The 24,757-nt window shown below is 47.9% G+C and overlaps 1 protein-coding gene across 5 annotated transcripts in view; it reads right to left on the bottom strand.

The window, feature by feature from the left end:
* Positions 1-5,145: 5,145 nt before the first annotated feature.
* RASSF2 (Ras association domain family member 2) overlaps positions 5,146-24,757 on the bottom strand; it is a 50,244-nt gene continuing 30,632 nt past the window's right edge. For 4 of the 5 annotated variants that reach the window (XM_066234790.1, XM_066234791.1, XM_066234788.1 and 1 more), the window contains exons 2-12: positions 24,600-24,690; positions 21,393-21,468; positions 19,303-19,454; positions 17,389-17,457; positions 16,960-17,048; positions 15,812-15,972; positions 14,972-15,073; positions 13,261-13,312; positions 12,665-12,786; positions 11,362-11,459; positions 5,146-9,037 (exon numbers count right to left, since the gene is read on the bottom strand). In XM_066234790.1, coding sequence (XP_066090887.1) covers positions 8,968-9,037; positions 11,362-11,459; positions 12,665-12,786; positions 13,261-13,312; positions 14,972-15,073; positions 15,812-15,972; positions 16,960-17,048; positions 17,389-17,457; positions 19,303-19,454; positions 21,393-21,468; positions 24,600-24,658 — 1,050 coding nt within the window. In that variant the 5' untranslated portion in view covers positions 24,659-24,690 and the 3' untranslated portion in view covers positions 5,146-8,967. The remainder of the gene's footprint in view (positions 9,038-11,361; positions 11,460-12,664; positions 12,787-13,260; positions 13,313-14,971; positions 15,074-15,811; positions 15,973-16,959; positions 17,049-17,388; positions 17,458-19,302; positions 19,455-21,392; positions 21,469-24,599; positions 24,691-24,757) is intronic. The other variant, XM_066234792.1, reaches the window with a different exon arrangement.

Below are 24,757 nucleotides of genomic sequence, written 5' to 3'. Positions count from 1 at the left end.
TATGTGCTTTTGGAACTTTAATATTTTTAGATAGACTAAGCAGGAAATTTTAATCCAAAAGCCAATGCAGAAACACAGAGAAGCCCTGGCTGAATAGCTCCACTGGTCAGAGCATCTTCCTGAAGTGCAGAGGTTGCCGCTTCGATGCCCGGTCAGGGCACATAGAGGAACAGATTGATGTTCCTGTCTTTCTCTTCCTCTCTCCCTTTGTCTCTTTAAAATCAATAAAATAAATTTTTTTTAAAAAAAAAAAAGAAAGAAAGAAATAGAGAAAAGAAAGCCAGGAAGAGACAAAGAAAACATAATCCGCTCCACTCCGAGGTAACTTTTCCAAAGGCTGCAATCACATTGAACGTGCTATTTTATTCGTTTTAATAACAATACTTTCTAAGTCTCTAAATAAACTTTAAATTATACTTCTAATGGCTGATTAATATTCATGATTATAATTTTTATTTTACCTTCCACAAAAAAGAAGAAAGAAAGATGAAAAAGTCATACTTGGCTTTTTTGTTTTAATTAAGGCACACCTACTCGGCTTTTTATTAGGATTACTTACATCAGTTTGGGGAGAGCTGCTGTTTTTGTTATCCATGGATGAGGTATATCTTTTCATTTTTAAATTTTATTTTTGAATCTAATTTTATTGCTAGTACCTAGAAATAAGATAAATGTGTATATATTTACATTGTTTTAGAAACCGTGCAAAATTTATTTAGTATTGCTAATAATTTCTCTTTAGATTCTTATGGCCATTTTAAATTCAACTTTTACATGTTGGTTTCTCTTAATGGGCCATGGATGTTATAAATTTGCTCTTTTTGCTTAGTTAGCTCAAAACCTTTTGCCCAAACTACTTCAACTGATTTTTTTTTTTTTTTTTTCTGAAGCTGGAAACGGGGAGAGACAGTCAGACAGACTCCCGCATGCGCCCGACCGGGATCCACCCGGCACGCCCACCAGGGGCGAAGCTCTGCCCACCAGGAGCTACGCTCTGCCCCTCCGGGGCGTCGCTCTGCTGCGCGACCAGAGCCACTCCAGCGCCTGGGGCAGAGGCCAAGGAGCCATCCCCAGCGCCCAGGCCATCTTTGCTCCAATGGAGCCTCGGCTGCAGGAGGGGAAGAGAGAGACAGAGAGGAAGGAGAGGGGGAGGGGTGGAGAAGCAAATGGGCGCTTCTCCTGTGTGCCCTGGCCGTGAATCGAACCCGGGACCCCCGCACGCCAGGCCAACGCTCTACCTCTGAGCCAACCGGCCAGGGCCTCAACTGATTTTTTTTTGTGACAGCTCATCTTATTGCCAAAATTTGGTTAAGAAACTTGAACAGTGTAAGTGAACAACACATTACATTTTTGTAAATATGTCCCTTACCTCTAGAATCTCTCCTTGGGATCGCTTTGGGTCCCAGGCTTTTTATAGTTCCACACATTCAATATTCACTGTGTGTGGGAGTTCTCATCAGCGGTTTGTTACTGAAATTATACCCCAGACATATCCTGAGACACAATGACTTTCTACTGGCAAAACCCACCCACGCTGTCCTGTTCTGTCTGCCCCAAGCTGGGCACCAGCCACCCTCCCAGGAGCCTGCTTTCTCTCTGCGGAGGATATTGTAAAAGACCCAAACCTGGGTGCTATTGACCCTTAGATGGTTCTGCAAGTGTGGGCACGGTGACATGAATTAATGTTAACGTACCCAATTTTAAAACTCCACTAAGAAAAATGGTTTTCGAATATAAGAATGTTTCAATCAGCATTATCGAAACATTGATATATGAAATATCCATATTACATTTTGCCTTCCATTGAAACATGTACTTAACTATCCTAAAATTTAACTTAACTTTTTAAACTTTATAAAGTTTAGACTTTATAAACTTTTATTCTTTATTAAACTATTTTTTTTCCAACTATGGCTTCATCTTAAAACCCTCACATGTGAAAATTGATAAGCTGCTGTTTGGCCATTGTGTGGAAGACCACGTTCATCTTCCACCCTCGGACATTTTGAGAGCAGTAGGGGGCGCTACTGATAATTACAATAGAACAACAGACAGAACTGGAACTGCAGCTAAACTAGGATTTGCAGCCCCTACCAATGGGCCTACAGTTTTACAGCTTTTAAAGTTAACTTACATACTTATAAAGTGTATATTTACATAGTTAACTTACATATTTACATAACATATAATTAACTTAAATCATGAGTAATAATTTTATATTGCATGGTTGTTTTCTTTCTTTTTTTTAAATTTTTATTTATTTATTCATTTTTAGAGATGAGAGAGAGAGACAGAGGAGCTGGAAGCATCAACTCCCATATGTGCCTTGAGCAGGCAAGCCCAGAGTTTCAAACTGGCAACCTCAGCATTTCCAGGTTGACGCTTTATCCACTGTGCCACCACAGGTCAGGTGGTTATTTTTGTTAAATATTTCTTTTATTTTTTATTTTATTTTATTTTATTTTCAGAGACAGAGAGTCAGAGAGAGGGACAGATAGGGACAGACAGGCAGGAACAGAGAGAGATGAGAAGCATCAATTATCAGTTTTTCATTGCGACACCTTAGTTGTTCATTGATTGCTTTCTCATATGTGCCTTGACCGTGGGCCTTCAGCAGATTGAGTAACCCCTTGCTCGAGCCAGTGACCTTGGGTCGAAGCTGGTGAGCTTTGCTCAAACCAGATGAGCCCGCACTCAAACTGGCGACCTCAGGGTCTCAAACCTGGGTCTTCTGCATCCCAGTCCAACGCTCTAGCCACTGTGCCACCGCCTGGTCAAGCATATTGCATGGTTTAAAAAAAATGAACAGCCTGACCTGCTGGCACAGTGGATAAAGCGTTGACCTGGAATGTTGAGATCGCAGGTTCGAAACCCTGGGCTTGCCTGGTCAAGGCATATATGGGAGTTGATGCTTTCTGCTCCTCCCTCCTCCCCTTCCCCCCCCCCCAAGAATAAATAAGTAAAATCTTAAAGAAAAATAAAGACTGGCTTTAAAAAAATAAAAATAAAAAATAAAAAAAGAAGAACAATGTCCATTTTATCCAAATTCAATTTTCAGTAAAGGTCTGCCTGCATCTAAGCATCTCAGCCACACTTATTCAAATGTATTCAAAACTCCACAGTCAAGTCTTATGCTCGCAGCAAACTCCACTCAGTAACAACTTCATTACCTAAAATAGACAACACCAAGTTATTTCATGAAATCTGTCTCCATAAAGCAAGCCAAGAACTGCCGGCTCCTGTGGCAGAAGGCTACTCACATTTGTTGGATAGTTTTAGGCACTCTAACTTCTATATGACTTACTGCCTGATTTGAAGTCTGAGACCCCAAGTGGACCATTTATTATATTTTGTCTAGATCACCTACATAGACATCTACATCTACAAGCTGTACAATACAAAAATCCCCCTACCTTGGCAATGCCAACAGTCTGCCCATCTATTTCACCCAGTTTCATTAATTCAGCAACTAAAAAGCAACCGCTTAGAGTGAAAACTCTAAATATAGAAAATCAAAAAACACTTAAAGGGAATAGTGATTTATTTATACTTTTCTCTTTTTAAAAAAAGAGCATTGTTTGAGGGCATTGTTAAAAATCTGTCTTGCCCTGGCTGGTTGGCTCAGTGGTAGAGCATCGGCCTGGCGTGCAGAAGTCCCGGGTTCGATTCCCAACCAGGGCACACAGGAGAGGCACCTATCTGCTTCTCCACCCTCCCCCTCTCCTTCCTCTCTGTCTCTCTCTTCCCCTCCCGCAGCAAGGCTCCTTTGGAGCAAAGATGGCCCGGGCGCTGGGGATGGCTCCTTGGCCTCTGCCCCAGGCGCTAGAGTGGCTCTGGTTGCAACAGAGCGACGCCCCAGAGGGGCAGAGCATCGCCCCCTGGTGGGCAGAGCATCGCCCCATGGTGGGCAGAGCGTCGCCCCCTGGTGGGCGTGCCGGGTGGATCCCGGTTGGGCGCATGCGGGAATCTGTCTGTCTCTCCCCATTTCCAGCTTCAGAAAAATACAAAACAAACAAACAAACAAACAAAAAAATCTTGTCTTGGTTGTTACCTTTTTCTAGATCAAATTATGTTGGTCATTGCTTATGGTCATGGCCAGTTTCCTAAGAAGATAATTGTCAATCACATATTCAAATGTTACGGACCAACCATATAACTCCTCTGTGTTAGTCAGAGTTTTCCAGAAAAAGAACCCATAGGGTGTGTCTACATAGAGATTTAGTTTAAGGAACTGGCTCGCACACACAGTAGGCAGGCAGGCTGCGGACCTAGGGAAGAGGTGATCTTGCAGCTCAAGTCCAAAGGCAGCTGTAGGCATAATGCCCCCTTCCTTCCTCAGAGGATCGGTCTTCTCCTCTTAGGGCCTTCAACAATGAATCTGCTTTACTCCAAGTCTACTGATTTAAATGTTAATCTCATCTTTAAAAGTACCTTCACAGCAACATCTAGACTAGTATTTGACCAAATACCTGGGGACCATGGCCTAGCCAAATTGACAGGTAAAATTAACTCTAGGGCAGAACTTGGACCCTAATCTGAGGTTTCACACTTGGTGACCGCCTCCAATAGAGGCAAGTCCCAGTCCCCACACCTCCACAGGGTGGCTTGGCCATTTTATAGATAAGAAAACCAAGTCCTAGATTAAGGTTCAGTGAGTTAGGTCCAACAAGTCAGGACAAACAAACCCAGCTTTGCTGAATGGTAGTTCCGATACCTTTTTTTTAAATTTTATTCGTTTTAGAGAGAGGGGAGAGAGAGAGAGAGAGAGAGAGAGAAGAGGGGAGGAGCAGGAAGCTTCAACTCCCATATGTGCCTTAGACCAGACAAGTGCAGGGTTTTGAACCAGCGACCTCAGCATTCCAGGTCGATGCTTTATCCACTGCGCCACCACAGGTCAGGAAGTAGTTTCTATCTCTTTCCACCTAACTCTTATCTCTGCCAGGGTCTGGACTCAAGACTCACACAGGAACAGTCTCATTTCACTTATTGGAATGTTCCGGCCAAATCTGAGCCCTTCAAACCATGGACTCTAGGCCTAGGAAATCCACTTACCCCCTGGGCACACTTTCCATTCTGATCCCCTAGCCTTCCGTAACAAACACCCCCTCACCCAGCGGACACACACACAGACCCTTCACGCGGGACTTCTCCTTGAAAAGTGCTTTATTCAACAAGATCTAAGTCAGGTGCATTAAAACATATCAAAATGTTACAGAAATCCACAGCTCCCCACGAAGCCTTTGTCAAATTATGTTAAGATACCTAAATGCATCAACTTATAAGTTCAGAACCAAACATTAAACCAGGTCGTGTACCATTGCTAAAAGTCAAGTTAAGATTAAGAAAAGAATACTTCACAAAGCTAAAACAAGTGGGGAAACCCCATAAGAAACACTAGCAAAAACACACCAGAAACCACTGGCCTGGGGAACAAGTCTCCCATCCGCAGGGAAGACTCAAAAGTCAGTGGAGGCTTCCCCCTCGCAGCTTGTCCATGGTTTGTGCTCAGTGAAAACACAGGGGGCGCTATTACCTCCCGTAACAGGGTAAATGCTTCCAATTACATCTGAAAGGGGTGTCACATTTGTTTTTATTTCTACCTCAGTAGATCATTTCTCTTCTCACCTGATTCAAGCAAGATGTTGTGTAAAACAATTTAAGTAGATTCTCAAAAATTCATGCTGCTGCATTGGAAATGCTTCTATCTCAGCCCCCACACCGTGTTTTGGTCACTATGAGACTGAAATTCCCTTGTTCAGATAGAAATTCCTCTCTTGGAGATGCATCTGTGACACCATGTTCTCGGTGTTACTGGGCTTTGAAGTAACTTTTAAAAAGAGAGAGGGCTTCTCTTTTCTTAAAAGGGCCTCTTGCCTTCTGTGGCCCATTCCACCCTCGACACTGAAATAACCATCTGACTCTGCAGGGAAGGATTCCTGCCAAGACGTTTTTGCATCAGAGAACAGTTATTTTATCTTTTTGTTATTACATGCCAAAGTCTTATCTACCCTGATGAGAAAATGTCTTTATCTGGCGACCTCTTGGAGAAAGTATGGTTTTCTTTCCAATAGGGAGCAGGATGTAAATATTTCTCACAGGAGTCTCAGACTAAAATCTTAACCTCAAGGTCTCGGCATTTTTCTCGTGGATGAGTGGCTAATCTGAGATCCTCACACCTCAACCTCAGCTCCCATTTAGTCTGTCCATGCTAGAGACCAATGTGCGCGATCCTCACCTGCACACAGCCACGCCCATCCTTTGTGCTTTTCTTAGTCCCTCCCCCAGGTAACCCCGCCCCCACCATTGAACTCATCATACCTTCCCACCAAGGTGATCACAGAGAATGTGACCTTGTGCTTAATTTCACCATCAGCTGGGGGAACTGGGACCCCCTTCCCAGCCAGACTCAGGTTTTTCTTCATTGGCTCACCTTGTAACATAAGCCCCCAGCAAAAGAAAGCAGTTGTGGCTACAACTGCTTTTCATAAGTTGAAAAAAAAATCCCAACCCTATAATTTGGCCTTTGTTCTTCACACAGTTTCAGGTTCATTGCACGCAATTACATAAGCCCACACAAATCAGCCTAGAAGTTCAAAGTTGCAGGGCCATGTGATACCCATGAGAAAATCCGGCTCCACACCGCGGAGAAGGGGTGTTTCAGCTGCTGCTGCTGCTTCAAAGAACCTTTCCAAAATTCCCGATCCGGTTATGAGGACGTGAGAAATGATCTCTGAATAGGGTGGGTCAAGATGGGAATGTATGGCCTGCATTAAATGGAATGTATTGTGTAAAATACGGTTTCCTCTCATTTCCACCCCAACCTCCCATTTTTAAAGAGCCGAGTCTACCTTGGCACTTTCTTAGAAAGTGATCTGGCAAACCTTATATTTTACAACATTTCCACATTTAACACATCTATCGTAGTGCTAGTGCAAATTAAAGGGAACTTTTATAAACCAGAAAAAGTTGTCCAATAAAAGTGAGCGGTAGTATTTGCTTGGTGGAAATTCTTCTCCCGGGCCCTCCAAGGCTTTGAGCATTCAATGCGAAAATAACTGGAAGAAAAGTTTTCCAAGTCATTTTCTCATATGCAAAACTCAGGAAGTATGTTTGCATTTACAAAACTGCTCTTTCCCATTGGTAACAAAGGAAGCCTGCCCTCCACTCTTTCCCCCCCAACTCTGTGCATTTTTCAAAGCCCACCAAGGTGTCCGATTGAGACGAAGGCCTCCGGATTTCCTCCGAACCCCACTGGGCTGTTGATGCTGTCCCTACAGAGGAGGCAGGCTTGCTAAGAGACCCCTGGCAAAGGGCCAGGTGGCAGCATGCCATCTTTTTGAAAGTCAACAATAAGACCACAGCTGTGAGCCATCTAAAAGCAGCCAGGAGGGCCACAGGGGTGGGAAGGGAGCAGGAGGGTGCCTGGGGCAGGGAGGGTTCTGCTGCAAATGACCCGCCTTCCCTGCAGATCAGATCGCTGGTTCTCCTCTCCTCGACTGGCCAACTCTCCAAACCATCCTTGGAAAGGAGGTGGAAAAGAGATGGGAGGTCCCTAGCCCAACAGGGCTCCCAGACGCCTGCTGTCAGGAGCTCCTGGCCTTGCCTGGTCTCCACAGCCAGGCACCCTGCTCCAAGCACCTGTCTGTCCCTCTTCCAACAGTAACCGTCGCACAGTGTCCAGGTGCCTGGCAATCTTCCCGATGAGGCCCACCGGGGACAGACTGTTCCTCCCCCCACCACCCCCGGGGTCTGCTCTAAAGATCACTGAGGTGGCTGCTCAGAGTAGGTGAACCAGCAGCTCCTCTCTCTCTGGGCCTGCACAGGGCGGCCCAGAGCTTCCCCTACCCCCACACTCAGCAGCAAGACAAGTCGTCGTTCAGCCTTGACTTCCAACACACAGACGTGCAGCTTCACCTGCAGGAAGACTGTTTGATGATGGGAAAATGGGCCGGGCTCACAGGTGCCTAGCATGTCACCAAGGAGCCTCTCCATTTCCCTAAGGAGGCATACTCTCTGGCTACCACCCCAGAACAGACCCAGGCCTAGGTGTCACTAGCCAGTCAGTGCCATGTGCAAACCATCAAGGCCTGTCCCATGAGATCCTTCCTTCAATTCAAGGAGACACCCAAGAGTTGGGGTCAGCAGCTTGGGGTGCTGAGAGAAACATCAGGCTCCCTCTGGTCTCCTAGAGGTGGCCACGTGGGTGAAGACAGAGGCAGCATCCACTCTGCAGAAATCCACGTAGATCATCACATACATCTTTGTTATTTAAAACTGAAGCTTCCAGTGTAAAACCTTGTGGGCTTGTTGCATCTACCCCGCTGATGGTTTATCTTTGTCTTCCCATCAGACCTGCCCTGGTGCACGGGGCTGTTATTTTGTTCATTTCGAAGGCTCTCACATTCACAAATCCATCTAGGCATACAGGGGAATCTCTACTAACATCAGTACCCCAGACGTGAGCTTGCGGAGCCCTCTTCCCTTTCTAAACACAGGGAGATATGTGTGGCTGCTCCCAGGCACTTGAGGAAAGAAATTTTTTCTTCAGCCTAAAACCCCTCAGATTGGTGACTCCCCCAATTTTCCTGCCCATGAGCAGCACATCAGCCAGCATGGCTCCTGTGCTGGTTGCTTGGAATTTAATTGCATGTGACTGTATCAGGCAGGAATGTGGACATATATATGAGCACGCACACGTGCTGACATGTGTGTACACACGCACACACACATTTTGGGTCTTCCTTATAACAAAGGTCAAAAGTCTTGGTGAATGAAAGAAAGGAGAGGAGCGGGGGTCTAAGGATGGGAGCTGTCTGCTGGCTTCCCCATTCAGGCAGCAAGTGGTGGCTTGTCGGGAGCTGGAGAGGTTTACAAGTGCTTCTGTGGAAAGAAGGCACCCAGCTTCCTGTGGGTCTACTCATGGCAACGGCGGCCGTAGCGGCATCTGGATCCCCTCCCTCTAGTGGCTCAGATTGTTTCTGGGGTCTCAGCAATCTCCTCCAGCCTCTGCCGAATCATTAGCCGGAGCACGGTGTACCTGGGGACAGAAACAGCGGTGGTAGAGAGCAGAAAGCAACACACACCTCTCCTCGCAATTCTATTTCCCAATCCAGGTCACCGTGTGGGCAACTGTCCTGCCCCTTTGCTTCTGTCCCTGGCCCACTCTCTAGCCACTTTGTTCTTGTGTTCATTTCCACATTCGGATGAGGGGGACTGGAGAGGCTAACTATGGTCAGAAAGTTTGGCGAAGAAAAATGAGAGGGTGAAAGAACAACAGGAACAATGACAAGGGTCCCGCTAACTGAGTCCTGACTATGCTCAAGGCACTTGTAGTCCTTTACATCAGTGGTCCCCCACCTTTTTTGGGCCATGGACCGGTTTAATGTCAGAAAATATTTTCACGGACCGGCCTTTAGGGTGGGACGGATAAATGTATCACATGACCGAGACAAGCGTCAAGAGTGAGTCTTAGACGAATGTAACAAAGGGAATCTGGTCATTTTTTAAAAACAAAACATCGTTCAGACTTAAATATAAATAAAACGGAAATAATGTAAGTTATTTATTCTTTCTCTGAGGATTGGTACCAAATGGCCTATGGACCAGTACCGGTCTGCAGCCAGGGGGTTGGGGACCACTTCTTTACATGCACATCAGCATCTAACCCTCCCCATGGCTGGACCATGTGAAATTACCATTATTTGACCATTAAGGGGGGGGGGGGGCTAAAAAAAAAGACAACTTCATGTGGTCCAACCTACTCTCAGTTTCTGCGTTTTGCAGAAGAGGTCACAGCAACTACCAGGCATGGAGGTCCACAGCTCGTTGGTGAGTGCAGTATCCCCTCCCGTCCCTGAATCATGACGATGCAAACACTGGGGTGGGCACCCTTGTGCAGGGCTAAAGGGGACATTCCTTATGGTCAGGGCTTTGCATTGCACAGCAAAAGCTATTTTTAACGTTTGGCACATAGTGAGTGTTCAATAAATATTAACCGCTATCATACTCTAGTTATTATCATTGATACAGCAAATATTACATTGGTTTTATTCAGTAGTGGCAAAAATCAATCAATTGTCCTACCACATCCATAAAGCACAGTCTACTTTATAACTACGCATACCAAAAAGAAAAAAAAAGAAAAGAAAATCATAAAATCCTCTCCAGAGAGATGTTTACTGAACTTGTCACCTTAAATACCATCTTTTTTTTTTTTTTTTTTTTTTTTGTATTTTTCTGAAGCTGGAAATGGGGAGAGACAGTCAGACAGACTCCCGCATGCGCCCGACCGGGATCCACCCGGCAAGCCCACCAGGGGCGATGCTCTGCCCACCAGGGGGCGATGCTCTGCCCCTCCGGGGGGTCGCTCTGCCGCGACCAGAGCCACTCCAGCGCCTGGGGCAGAGGCCAAGGAGCCATCCCCAGCGCCCGGGCCATTTTTGCTCCAATGGAGCCTTGGCTGCGGGAGGGGAAGAGAGAGACAGAGAGGAAGGAGGGGGTGGGGGGTGGAGAAGCAAATGGGTGCTTCTCCTATGTGCCCTGGCCGGGAATCGAACCCGGGTCCCCCACACGCCAGGCAGACGCTCTACCGCTGAGCCAACCGGCCAGGGCCTTAAATACCATCTTCACAAGAGAAATGTTTAAAAGAAAGGAAGGGTGGGTCCTGGGCAGTTGGCTCAGTGGTAGAGCATCGGCCCGGCGTGTGGAAGTCCCAGGTTCGATTCCCAGCCAGGGCACACAGGAGAAGCGCCCATCTGCTTCTCCACCCTTCCCCCTCTCCTTCCTCTCTCTCTCTCTCTTCCCCTCCTACAGTCAAGGCTCCATTGGAGCAAAGTGGGCCCAGGCACTGAGGATGGCTCCATGGCCTCCACCTCAGGCGCTAGAATGGCTCTGATTGCAGCAGAGCAATGCCCCAAATGAGCAGAGCATTGCCCCCTGGTGGGCATGCCAGGTGGATCCCGGTTGGGCGCATGTGGGAGTCTGTCTGTCTGCCTCCCCCCACCCCACTTCTCACTTCGGAAAAATACCAAAAAAAAAAAAAAAAAGGAAGGAAGGGTATGAGGCAAGGACTTTAGAGGTAAGTTGCTCAGACTTGTCACTGCTAAGACAAACTTCCTGAAGTCTCCAGCATGTTTTTGTCTCACATCAAAATGAGAAGGTAAAATGACAAGCAGAGAGACCAAGACACAGAAGTTTCGAGTTCCTGTTTGAGATCCAGATTCGTCAACGAGAAGGTCCCGGAAAAAGGTTCCTAAGGCCCAGGCCCCTGCAGCAGCCGGGTACCGCTCAAGGCGCCTGCGCAGACAGCCCTCAGCCTGAGGCCCCAGAGAATCCCGCCCAGCCTCCGGGGGCCATGCTCACTTGCGCATCAGCTTCTTCACTTCCCGATCCTCCTCCTCTTGGAGCTTCTGAATGAAGCTTTTAAGGACAGGCATCTCGAACTTTATATACTGGGCCACCTGGGGAGGAAGACATAAGTCTGGGGTGCATGCACCCTCCGTGCTTTACTTACTGCCTTTGGGCGTCCTCCTTCCGTAAGGCACAGAGCCCCGGGAAATCTATTTCGCATTAACTCAGGATCTCCTTACAGGCAGGAGCCAAGCCTCATTCTTCTCTAGGCTGGTACAGGGTCTGCAGCGAAGGTCCCTTCATTTATGACACATTTCTCATAACCTTTCATTTTTCATCTCATACATCCAGTCAGTCCATGCCGAGGTGATGTTAAACATGGAACAGAACTTTCCCCGATTCCATGATGCAGAGAAAGACCCGGACCCATGATTTTTGGTACACCTCTCTGCTCTCCCCTAAGAGAATTTAAGGAACCTCGACTCAGAGGGATGACTATGTCTCATCTCAAATGGGCATCCACATGTGAACTTGATCTTAAGACATTGTCGGGGTGGGGTGGCTCCCAGGTGAGCTGAAGTTAAACAACAGTTCTTTCCTCCCCCACCAGAATCACCACCCTACTCTGTCCACCCTTCTACACAGGAAAAGTGTGTCTTCCTACACAGGAAGAGTGTCTCCACCTCTTCATGTTGGGCTGGGCTATGAGACTTGCTTTGGCCAATGGAATGTGTATGGACATGACATAGCAAATCGGAGTCGAGGCTTTACATGAACTTGCATGGTTTGGCGTGGTCTCTTGCAAGCTGGCCATCTGCCATGAGAGGCTTACCCCAGGCAGCCCCTGCTCCTCGAGCTGCTGCTACCAACATACAGAATCCTCAGCAAAAAGTAAATGCTTGCTGTCGTCAGTGGCTAAGATTTGGGAATGTTTCTTACTGTAGCAAAAGCTGACTAATACACGAGATAAGGTAAAATCATGGCTAACTTCTGGAAGTTGCTAAGAGAGGGTCTGCAGTAACTTCTCGGCCCTATTACATTACCCCAGAAAGGTTCAAGATATTTACTTCTTCTGTGGAAATCACTTTGTGCCTGAATATTCCTCCAACAACTCCCATAGGGCACACCCTCAACCTAGTCTCTGCGTTCTTTCTCCTGGCCCCATTGCACTAATGCTTTGACGAAACCTTGTATTGAAGAAGGGCAAGATAATGGGGCATGGTCCTTGACTAAAGTCAGGCTATACTCAGTTGCTGGTAACCCAAACAAACCACCACCCTCCTGAGGACAGTCCATCAACTAAAAGAGGACTCACATCATAGGTGACTTCCTCCACCTGGTCCTTCTCCATGAGGAACACCTTAGAGACCTGCTCACACGGGCCCTGGAGGATTCGGGCAATCAGCGGGTAATCCGTGTTCTTCAGCTTCTGTTTCTCTGGAAGCACACAGCCAGGGCAGCCCTGAGTTTGGCCTGAGGCCTTTGTCACCGTAAGTAGGGGTCAACTCAGGGGTCCAAATGGACCACACACCTTAGGAGATGCAGCCATACAGGTCACAAGACTGATTTGGAGGTGAAAAATTCTACAGGTGTGTTCAAATCAACTGTTCCCTCTCCACTCTCCCCACCAGTACTCCCATGCCTCAAACCCTTTGGAAGGTGCTATAATTGTAATGGAAGAATGGGTTTTATCTGTCTCTCGAGAAAATCCAGTTCCATTTTTAAGAGGCAGTTAGGTTCTGGGGTTTGTTTATTGACCACGCATGGCATTCCACCAGCCTTGAAGGCAAACAGCATTTGAAAGTTTCCAAATGATAAACAACAAGCAAATGAGGCATAGTGTTTTATTTGAACTTGCTATTTTGAGTTAATTAAAAGTCTCTTAAAGCACACTGTGTGCTTCAGACTTACCACCACTGGTGTGGACCACGTACAAAGCAAACTCCTCCGCCGAATTCTCAATCTGAATCAGAAGCAAAAGACGCTTGCTGAAAGCGTGTATTACACACTGAACTCTGAACCATTCCTGCATTTTCACTGCAAAGCTAAATGGACTTGAGACTCTTTTTGCAGTGGTCGGCAAACCACGGCTCGCAAACCATGGCTCGCAAACCACGGCTCACAAACCACGGCTCAATCAGATTGAGGATGTTTTTAGCAAAGGCCAGCCTAGGAGTACCCTAATTAAGTTAATAACAATGTACCTACCTATATAGTTTAAGTTTGAAAAATCTGGCTCTCAAAAGAAATCTCAATCGTTGTACTGTTGATATTTGGCTCTGTTGACTAATGAGTTTGCCGACCACTGCAGAGGGTAGGGTTACTTATCTGCAGCTTTCAGAAGTGATAAGGTAACGTTATTAATAGTAACAGATAAGTGCTAACATTTATTGGACTGAGCAAAGTATTCCTACATGCCTCACGTTTAAACTCAGCTAATACAACAACCCGTAACAGGGTTTTTGTTTTTTGGTTTTTTTTACAGAGACAGAGAGAGAGTCAGAGAGAGGGATAGATAGGGACAGACAGACAGGAACAGAGAGAGATGAGAAGCATCAATCATTAGTTTTTCGTTGTGACACCTTAGTTGTTCATTGATTGCTTTCTCATATGTGCCTTGACCGTGGGCCTTCAGCAGACCGAGTATCCCCTTGCTCAAGGCAGCGACCTTGGGTCCAAGCTGGTGAGCTTCTGCTCAAGCCAGATGAGCCTGCACTCAAGCTGGCAACCTTGGGGTCTCGAACCTGGGTCCTCCGCATCCCAGTCTGATGCTCTATCTACTGAGCCACCGCCTGGTCAAGCTAACAGGGTCTTGTTATCCTCATTTTACTAATGTGGAAGCAGAGCACAGGGAGCTTAAGAAACTTGCCCAACTCGCCTGACCTGTGGTGGCGCAGTGGATAAAGCGTCGACCTGGAAATGCTGAGGTCGCCGGTTCGAAACCCTGGGCTTGCCTGGTCAAGGCACATATGGGAGTTGATGCTTCCAGCTCCTTCCCCCCTTCTCTCTCTCTGTCTCTCCTCTCTCTCCCTCTCTGTCTCTCCCTCTCCTCTCTAAAAATGAATAAATAAAAAATTAAAAAAATAAAAATAAAAATAAGAAACTTGCCCAACTCATCAAACCAGCAGGTAGGTGATGGATGGGGATTTGAACCCCGAGCCTGTGCCCTTGGGCCACTAGGGGACACTAGCTTCCATCAAAATAAGAATACCTGGTCTCCAAAAGATTCACAGTAAGGAGAACATGTCGAGTAACAGGACTTTAAAAACACTCGTGCACTATAGTTTCCCCAACTGTGTTCCCGAAGTCAGTCTGTGCACAGGACCCCAAACTCATCGTCAGGTCCGGGGCTCATCCAGTGGCCCACATAGCTCCCAGGTCTGGTGCTTCTCAGGCTGTGTGTCACATGAATCCCTGCCAGCTGTGTCTGAATTGGTGGTGGGGTCAGAGGGCCAGCTTTTCTAACAAGCTCCAAGGTGGTGCGGACGCCTGGGGTCTAACGAACCCAAACTTCTGCCCAGTGCCCCCCTCACCACATTCTCCATGGCCCTGACCTCTACACCTCTGGGGTCCCTGAGGCACATGTGTGGCCCATCTGAGGCCACCAGCAGAGGGGACTTGCCTTAAATTTGTTAAGAAGCAGCTTCAGGACCTGCGGTGTGGTCATGGTGCTGTTGATGCGGACGTTGGTGATGGAGCCATAGGCTGGAGTGAACACTGAAGTCTGTCAAAAGAGGGGTCCAGCTCAGGGTTAGAATGGGGACAAGGATGAGGTCTGAAGCCCAGGAGTCCCACCTTGCCACCTGGGGTAAAGGGCACTGGGATAAGCACATTGGACCTGTGCTCCCTGACAGCCCCCGGGGCAAGCACAGGGCTCTAATGTCAACAAAGAGGCCTCAGCTTTGCCTAACTCAGGAGCCAAGGGATCTGAGATCTCCAAGTTGGGAGGGAGAGAGGCCCTCCCAATAAAACGTGCACAAAGTCCCCTTGCACTGTGACTTCAACACAAGGAGGGTGCTGACCACTCACCCACCACGCCCCTGCTTCTGGGGCCACATTGAACTAGGCAGCAGGTGGGTAGGAGGGTCAGCTCATTGGAGCGGGGAGGGCGGGGTCCTGAGGCCCCCTGACCTGAGTCCCACAGCTCCGCCCTGGAGGCTGCCCTCAGCTCAGGGAAAAGGCAGACGGCAGAGCAGCCGGGAGGCACCTGCTGCAGGAAGAGGCTAACACAGGGATTTGCTGGTATCTGACAAGGGGTGCCTGTGGGGTCATCTCACCCAGCACCTGGTCTGGGATCCCTGTTCCTCACAGAGCCAGCAGAGCCAGCCCACCCACAACTCAGAGACTGAACGGCAAACACTTGGCTTCCCCGGTGTCTGTGGCCCTGAGGCGGGAGCTGCCTAGGAGAGGGCTCTGCCCCCCGGCAGGCTGTCCCCCACCCTTGCCAGCCTGTCCCCTCTACCTTGTGGTTGTAGTAATGGCCATTGATGGAGAAGCGGTGGCGTCTGATTCGCCGCTGGTCGCTGGGTGTCCTCACATTGCCGCGGCGACGCACCCCAACATCACTGCGTGTGCGCATCAGCTGCGGGGTGTCTTCCTGCAGGGGCTTCAGGGCCCTGGAGTCTGAGCAGGAAGAGAAAAACGAGCTCTGTCTGGACCTAACACGTGGCAGCGTACACATGGTACCCTCTTGGTGGCCAACGCTATAGCACCCACCACCTCCCCCCAAATATATTTTATAAAATCAGTATTTCCTGCTGAGGGAAAAACAGTTGCATAATCTACTGAGAACAGTGATGAGGTTCAGATCCTAATCAGAGCCAGATTCAAATCCCAACTCTGCCATTGCTATATGTCGCTAACCTCTCTCACCTCAGTTTCCGCATCTATAAGATGGGGATAATAATAGCACCCACCTCATGGGATTGTTGTGAAGGGTTAAACGAATTAATTCATGTAAAGCATTCAGAACAGTGCCTGGCACTGGACAAGCATGATATAAGGACTTGCAAGATATTGCAAAATGACTATCAAAATAATAACAATCGCATAGCCGCAGACCCAGCAATTTCACTGGAAAGAATCCTACAGATGCTCACAAATGGGTGAAATGACACATCAGAAAGGCCACTGACTGCAACCTTTTTGTCATCACAAAGACTGGAAATGATTTAAGTGTCTATCAATAGGAAATGATTACAGAAATGGTCATTGTTTCATATGCTGGGATTATGTGGAACTATGAAGAATGCAGATGTTTCTTATGGATTTGTATGGAACAAGTCTCAAAACAAACTGATAAAGAAAAACAGGGATATGCAAATGATACTACTTATATAAAAAGGGAAAGAAAAGAAGCAACATCCAACTATAAAGGTTTGTGGGTGTGTATTTGCTTATATTTGCAAAGACTATCTTGGGAGGAATGCTTTTAGATTGCTTCCATGGAGGGAATGGCAATAATTAGCAGATGAAATAAAACATTTTAATATTTTTGAATCTTGATCCATGTGGATTTTACTTATTTGAAAAAAAGATAAGTTTACATCTATCACATCAGTCTTCGCACAGTTGGCCCCAAACCAGAGGCTCCTCCCACCACACATATACCTGTGGGGCTTGATGCCTGGTCACTCTCGGCTGGAGTGTCCACCTCTGTGACCTGAATGCTGGGCATGGTGAGGGGCTTCAGGATGGTGCTGGGGGCAGAAAACAGACAAAGGAGAGGCTGATTCAGTCCCTGTGGGGAGATGCCCCCACTTCCACCCCAGCCCACTCCTGCACAGGGAGCACGTTGCTTGGATGGGCCGTGCTGAGCATCCCAGGAGGCTGCCCCAGCTCCGGGCTGAGCACTGGGTGCAGAGGGGGAGGTCTGGAAGAAGGCACTTGTTCCCGGCAGCTGCAGCAACATAAGCACCACATTCATCAAGCCCGGGATGGAGAGCAGCAAAAAATAAACCCGTGCGCTGCCTGTGCTGAGTTTCTAAGCACATGCGGGTTCTATAGTTTATTTGAAAATTCCCAACAATGGCCATTTACTTCTCGGGACAAGATTCCAGTTCTGATCCACTTCTGTCGGAGGGATAACTCAGAAATTGCTTCTGGCATCTAAAAGGAATGGAGAGTAATAGGTTGGCTGCCACAAGGGTCAGGGCAGCTTTGGAAGGGGCACTGATGACAGTGTTCTCGGGGTTGCAGGGAGTGAGCAATGCATGGGAGCCACACTGCAGAAAGGGCCACAAGCGGACAGTCTGAGCTGACACCTGGTGCTGCGTGACAACTGGCAAATAACTCCTCAAAGCCAAAAAGGACAATGGGAGCAGCTCAAAGAAACATACCCCAAATCAACAGAGGACTCAACCAGAAAGGAGAACCATATCTAATAATCAGGACCATCCCATGTTGAGAAGAGCGTGGGCTCCCTGGGACCCAATAGACAGATAGGAGTCCTGTTCAGGGGATGATAGTTTTAAGGGAAGATAATTACAATTGGAACTCTAAAGGAACTCCCTATTGTAGTCTAACTTTTGGACTTCTGACCCCAGAATGGAACTGGGCCTCTTGAGAATGATGAACACCGGCCCCCACTCCTCCTTCGTCCAAAGCCCTCTTTCTGCTGAAGCAGACACTGGTCTCCGCATCCTCCTTAAATTATCACAGTGGTCCAGGGATTTGCCATATTATAGCAGGCATCTGGGATTTGCATTATTTACATTCCTGAAAACTCTCTCACAGTATTTGCAGGTTTCAAGAACCAACACCAGCTTGAAGGGAAAAGAAACAAGTGTGAGAGTGAAGGATGCTTTAGCAAATCGCAGCCAAAGGGCACGTGGTCTAATGGAATGTCAAAAACCATCTCACTTAGGGAACGGAATGTTATGCGGTCTGGGGGTCGGGCGGGGCTGTGGAAAGGGTTTGGCTCACTGGAGATCACAGACAGTAAAAGTGCTGAACGCACAGCAAAGTGTAAAACCAGCCAAGTCAGACGAAACCAGAGCCAGGAGCAGACAGCCCAGCATCTGATGGATGTGCAGAGACCTTCCTCCTTACGTTCCCTTGGAAAACAGCCAGATCAGCTCCAGGGCTTGGCCACAATGTAGGTTCCTCTCTACTTCAGGGAAAGACAGCTTAGGCTGGGGAGTGTAACAAAATGTTCAGTGTGGCCAACACAGAGGGCTTGGTTCTCATTTTAAATAGAAAAAAAACATCCCTGTGGTTTTGGCCGAGAGCTTGGCACGCTCCAGCTGTGCTCTGGCCAGAAGGCAGTCAGCGTCAGCAAGTTTTGAGATGGAATAGGCTAGTCACTTGACCCTAAAAACTGAAGTCCCAGAAAGACATAAGGAGTGTGTGCCTCACTAGATGCACCAGCTACTCCTCTGGGGCTGCGGGGGGGACAGGCTGTCCTCACAGATCTGCCAGTGGGGACTCAGAAGAGGGGACCTCCCAAACTACCGGCCAGCACTCCTTCAGCCGCCTCGCTTGGCTGGCTCGGACCGGGTCTGACGCTCCTTTTCCTCTTGTAGGAAAGCTCTGGTCAGAGGTTCAAACTCTAAGTGTCTGCAGAGCAAGGGCTCTCGCTGAGGTGGTCCCAGGTGGGGAGAATGCTGGGGCAACAGGTGTCCTGTCAGAAATCTTCATTCAGGCTGGGCCAGGCTGGCCGCTACCAACACCTCTCAGAGACTCGGGGATTGTCCGTGAGGGGGGGACACACTGCTCACCCAGGCTCTGGTGCTTCTCCCCTCCTCACTCTGACTCTCACTCAGTAATGGTGGCCACAGGTGTGGATGTCTAATCACACCGTCTGCCCCTTCCTTCTCGTGCCAGAGCAGAGCAGGTGGGCAGGGAGGAGGTAGCAACAGGCGCTGCGGTCAAGGCTGGCTGGAGGAAGCTGGCGTCTACCTGCTCAAGAACACACAGAACCCGACTCCGCTAGTACCGTCTCTCTGCACTCACCCCTGAGCCCCCAGGTTGCAGCCAGAGTGCCAGGAGGACGAGGAGGGAGGGGGGCGGATGCGCTCGTTGTCGTCCTGCATCTGCAGCCGGATGGGCCGGCGCAGCCCCCAGGAGATGTTCAGCAGCCCCTCCACGATGAACTCATCTTCTTCCTGCCCACAGAGCAACAGGGCGGTGAGTCCAGGAGAAAAGCCCTGCAGGAGCCGGCACCGCACCAGGGACAGGTGACAGCATCCCGGGTGGGTCCCGGGGGCCACGCGTGAGTTATATTCACACCCCAGCTCCCAGACACCCTCCTCTGTAAACTACCCTGAGGCCATGGTGGTGACCTCGCAGGTCAGCACACAAGTAAGTGGCCTGGAAATTCAAGTGTACATGTGCAAATAATAAAAACAGGTGTTTCTTTTTATATGCATGTCTTTAAAGAAAAAAAGAATACATCTCTTAAAGTAAGTGAGACTTGCCTTGCTAACAGAATTAGCTATTTCCCCTTCCTCTATTAGGCAAAATGATATATTTAGTTACAACATATGCTTAGCAATCTGACCTGCTGGTTAAAGGAGATTTAAAGTAAGATTTCCCCACGTTTATTCTACAGAATACACAGAATACCTAGCAGAATACAGAATCCCCCAAAAGATCAATTGCTACCTTAAAAAAGGTGTCAAGTGACCATGCGTTGGGAGATGCTGTGTTAATCAGATTTCTTAGCAGAACTCCCCAGAGCCTATAATAAGCTAATGTGCTCCACTATGACTATCCAAGAAATGAATAAATCTCTCAAGAATTCCAAGTTTATACTCCAGGGCGGTTCACTAGTAAGAAATTACATGTGAAACCTTTCTAAGGGCATTCGCATGATCCAAAAAAATGCATCTCATTCATGACCACAAAACTCTTTAGTCATCAAGCATTTTGAGAGTTTATTCTATAGGACACACCCCCAAAAAGCTGTTTACGGACTAAAATCTAGTGAACAGCCCAGCAAATAATTAGTAGAAGCTTTGAGGTCAATGCCTAAAAGGGTCAGGCCTTCTTTTCCAAGTCTCAGAAAAATCTTTTCTGGGCAGGGCCTGAGCCATGGACATGTCTTCAGGACAAGCCCCTTGGATGAAAATGATACCTGTCCAGGGGACAACTAACCTGAGCCCCAGGACCATCCTTAAAGAGGGAGGGGAAATAAAAGAACGCAGGAGAGGAGCTTCAGGACATTTGTAGATCTTGGGGAGAAAGGCTTTATTTAAGTACAAGCTACCTATATAGCCTTCTAGATGGTCAAGGCTGGCAGCATTGCTTTGCATTGCGTTCTTATAGAATAGAATTTAACCCAAAGTAGGGCTTTGCCTAAATGGACTTGTTTGAAGGAATAGAAAAGACCACTGCATCCACATACGATCCCCAACCAGCCTGCCTTAGTAGCTGAAATTCTACCATCTGATATCTTTTCCTATAGATTAAAACACCATGGCTTGATAACTTGAAAATGTGTTTAGAAGGATTTTGCACATACTTTCTTAACAGTCAAGAATACTTGAGTATAAATTACTCTGCCAGGCTCCCATATAACTCACCATCTATCTGATAACAGGCTTTACGGAAATGGATACAGGATGAGTAAGCTTAGATGCAGGATGGGGGCCGGACAAAGACAGATGGGTAACAAACAGCATTCGGAGAAGGCACCCCGGGAATGCTGCTGCAGTTGTGCAGAAAGGCGAGGGGCACCACCCAGAGCTTAGGGGATTTACCCATGTTGCTGCAACCCAAGACGTGAACCAGATGTGTAAACATAAGAAGACCAGGAAGGTTATTAAACTGCCCAAAAGAAGCCTGCTTGAGAGCCATCTGTAAGGCCATTTCATAAACGCTTCCCTTTGCAGGACTCCCCCGTGAGGCTGGTGCTAGCCCAGCCGCATAGCCGAGGAATGTCTCCGGAACAGAACCAGGAGTCTCCTTCCAAAGAGCTCCTGCTAATATCTAAACTAAAAGCCACTCCCTGGGGCGGAAGGGACAGGGACCCAGGACACATGGAACAAAGACGAAGCTGGCCCAGCAGAGAAGCCTCTCAGGCCTTCCCTGGGACTCCTCACCTCACGGTGTCGGAGCTGCAAATTCTGGCCTTCATAGTACAAGTTGTAGGTCTTCAGATGCAGGAGAAGTTCATTTCTTACAGGGAAAAATACAAGAGGCAATACATTCTTAGCTGAAGTCGCTTATAATGGAGTTGTTCTCTCTTTTTCTCACTTCTAACCTGGCCTTCAGTCACCCCAGTTTGGGTGCTTGTCTCCGTGCACGCGCACGCGCGCGCACACACACACACACACACACACACACACACACACACACACACAGACGGTCCTACCACCACCCCATCACCATCTTCCCCCAGGATCAAGATCAAGACTGAACACCACCTAGAACAGACTCAACATAAAGAGCCACTCTAGAAAGCTAAGGCAGGCCTTGTCGGTTGATAATGGCTGCAGCTCTGATGACACTTCTCCAACCTGAGCTAAACAAGCAGTCCTTAGTAAGTCCCAGGTTCGCAGAGGCCGGCACACCTCAGAGCTCACAGACGGGGTTTCTCCTGCCTCTCAGCCCTCCTCCCTCGTGCATGCTGGGAGTTAGGAGACGATAATTACTACAGGCTTTCTTCATGAGACTCACAAACTTCTAGGCCTTTGAGAAAGTTAAAAGTGACAGGATTAGCCTGACCTGTGGTGGCGCAGTGGATAAAGCGTCAACATGGAAATGCTGAGGTCGCCGGTTCGAAACCCTGGGCTTGCCTGGTCAAGGCACATATGGGAGTTGATGCTTCCACCTCCTCCCCCCCTTCTCTCTCTCTGTCTCTCCTCTCTCTCTCTCTCTCTCTCTGTCTCTCTCTCTCCTCTCTAAAATGAATAAATAAATTTAAAAAATAAAAAAATCACTGTTTAAAAAAAAAAAAAAGTGACAGGATTGGCCCCACAGACTTCATGGACATGACCTTGTCATGTGTTTAAAAACTTACAGACTCCCATCAACAGTAGAATGGGTGAATAAAGGGATATTCACCCAATGGGATACTATATGGTACTGAAAATATGAATTGGCCCTGGCCAGTTGGCTCAGTGGTAGAGCATTGGCCTGGCGTGCAGGAGTCCCGGGTTCGATTCCCGGCCAGGGCACACAGGAGAAGTGCCCATCTGCTTCTCCACCCCTCCCCCTCTCCTTCCTCTCTGTCTCTCTCTTCCCCTCCCGCAGCCAAGGCCCCGTTGGAGCAAAGTTGGCCCAGGTGCTGAGGATGGCTCCATGGCCTCGGCCTCAGCCACTAGAATGGCTCCAGTTGCAGCAGCACAACTCCCCAGATGGGCAGAGCATTGCCCCCTGGTGGGCATACTGGGTGGATCCTGGTCGGGCGCATGTGGGGGTCTGTCTGTCTGCCACCCCCTTGCTTCTCACTTTGGGAAAAAGAAAATATGAATAAACTACATACAACAGAGATGAACCTCACAGATATTATATTGAGTAAAAAAGATATAAGAGAGCACCTATTGTATGAATCCATTCACATAAAGTTCAAAATGGATGTCAGAATTCAGGATAGTGGTTCATCTTGGGGAGTAGTAACTAGAAGTGGGCATGAGGGGGGTTCTAGGCCCTGGGAATAGTCTATACTAGGTGCTTTTGTCTACTTATTCTATTCTAGGTACTTTTCACTTATTAAGTTTTATTTTATTTTGGGGGGGTAACTTACAAGTCCCCTCTGAAGTCTGTATCTGGCCTTCTTAGCTGCTAACCACTGGTTTCCAGGCATTCCCCGGGACACAGCTCTGCTGAATGTGGGAGACAGAGGGCTTCATGCCCTTCATGACCTGGGTGAGTCCTCGTCAAACCTGAGAATAGTCTGATCAACTTTGTCTAGAAATGTGTGGTAGCGCTTGAGGGCTGGGAGGGCAGAGGCTGAAGGAGGCTGTTACGTGCTTTTCCTAGCCTCAGACATGGGCCCGTGGGGTTCCAGTCCTCACAATCCAGCATTCAGTGGGGAAATTTGGGGCCCTGCCAGAGAAATTCTAAGGCGCTCCTGACAAGCTAAACCCAAATAAACTGGAGTAATTCTATGCAAGCTTAAATGAATTAGTGAAAAATGCAACTCCAAATAACCTGACACAAATACAGTTTGGTACTTTTGAACACACAGATCTGAAACTAGGATGTAAAATTACTGGCCAGCAGAAGTCCCCTGAGAAAGTCCTTCAATGAGTCAATAAGAATGGTCTGGTCCACATCTCACACAATTGTGTATCTGTAGGTGGCCAGAGAGTCTAAAAGAATTAAAACAATTTGGACTACAAAAAATTAAACGTTTTTTATTTTAATAAAATAAAAATAAAGATGCAAAGAGCATCTGCTTTGTGTAAACCCCTGTGCTAGGTATAAAAATAAATCCTGAAACTTATCATTCAGAAGAGTCCATTTGGACTCAGCCCTGTCACATTAGCAAAAAGCAGAGTTTAACCCGGCCAGGGCACACAGGAGAAGCGCCCATTTGCTTCTCTACCCCTCCGCCGCACTTTCCTCTCTGTCTCTCTCTTCCCCTCCCGCAGCCGAGGCTCCATTGGAGCAAAGATGGCCCGGGCGCTGGGGATGGCTCCTTGGCCTCTGCCCCAGGCGCTAGAGTGGCTCTGGTCGCAATATGGCGACGCCCAGGATGGGCAGAGCATCGCCCCCTGGTAGGCAGAGCATCGCCCCTGGTGGGCGTACCGGGTGGATCCCGGTCGGGCGCATGCGGGAGTCTGTCTGACTGTCTCTCCCTGTTTCCAGCTTCAGAAAAATGAAAGAAAAAAAAAAAAAAAAAAAAAAGCAGAGTTTAAGAGATGTTAATGCCTAGAAAGCAATGACACGGTCCTCTCCTGCTCAGAGAGAACCTGTGCCTATTTTAGCCAGAACCCCAGCAGCACAGGGACACAGCTCAGCTGGGACTCCCCCAGAAGACACCACAGACAGGACAATGAGCAGCCACTGTTAACAACACCTCCTGGAAGCCCTCCAGGACACCATCTCTTTTGAGCTTTCAAAGGTGCCATATCTTAAAGGCCCCCTTTACTTCAGTCACGATGGCTAGGCTCTGGGGACATGTGATCCACCACAGCAACCTGGTTGATGCTCTGACTAGTCCACACTCCACTGCTCGTTCAGCACTTTCTCACACACAAGAGCCCCTGCTCTCTCATATACAGAGGAGGTGTCCCTGACAGTGGCTTCTATTCACACCACACTGGCCCCTGTGGACACCACACTACAGCAAAAAGTCTTACTTGGAAATGTATTTATCTTTTCCACACGGGACTAGGGAAGTTTGGTGACTGTAGTCCATTCTTCCTTTCTCTGTTCATCAGCAGGAGAGAGCTGTATTTGAAAAGAGAAGACAGAGATTAGAATCAGGTAGTGTCTTTAGGAATCAGCAAAACTTGGG

This window comes from Saccopteryx bilineata, chromosome 6 (genome assembly GCF_036850765.1).
Source record: "Saccopteryx bilineata isolate mSacBil1 chromosome 6, mSacBil1_pri_phased_curated, whole genome shotgun sequence".
In the NCBI taxonomy this organism is placed as follows: domain Eukaryota; kingdom Metazoa; phylum Chordata; class Mammalia; order Chiroptera; family Emballonuridae; genus Saccopteryx; species Saccopteryx bilineata.
Note: the sequence above shows the minus strand (reverse complement) of the source record. Positions and strands in the feature narration are given on the sequence as shown.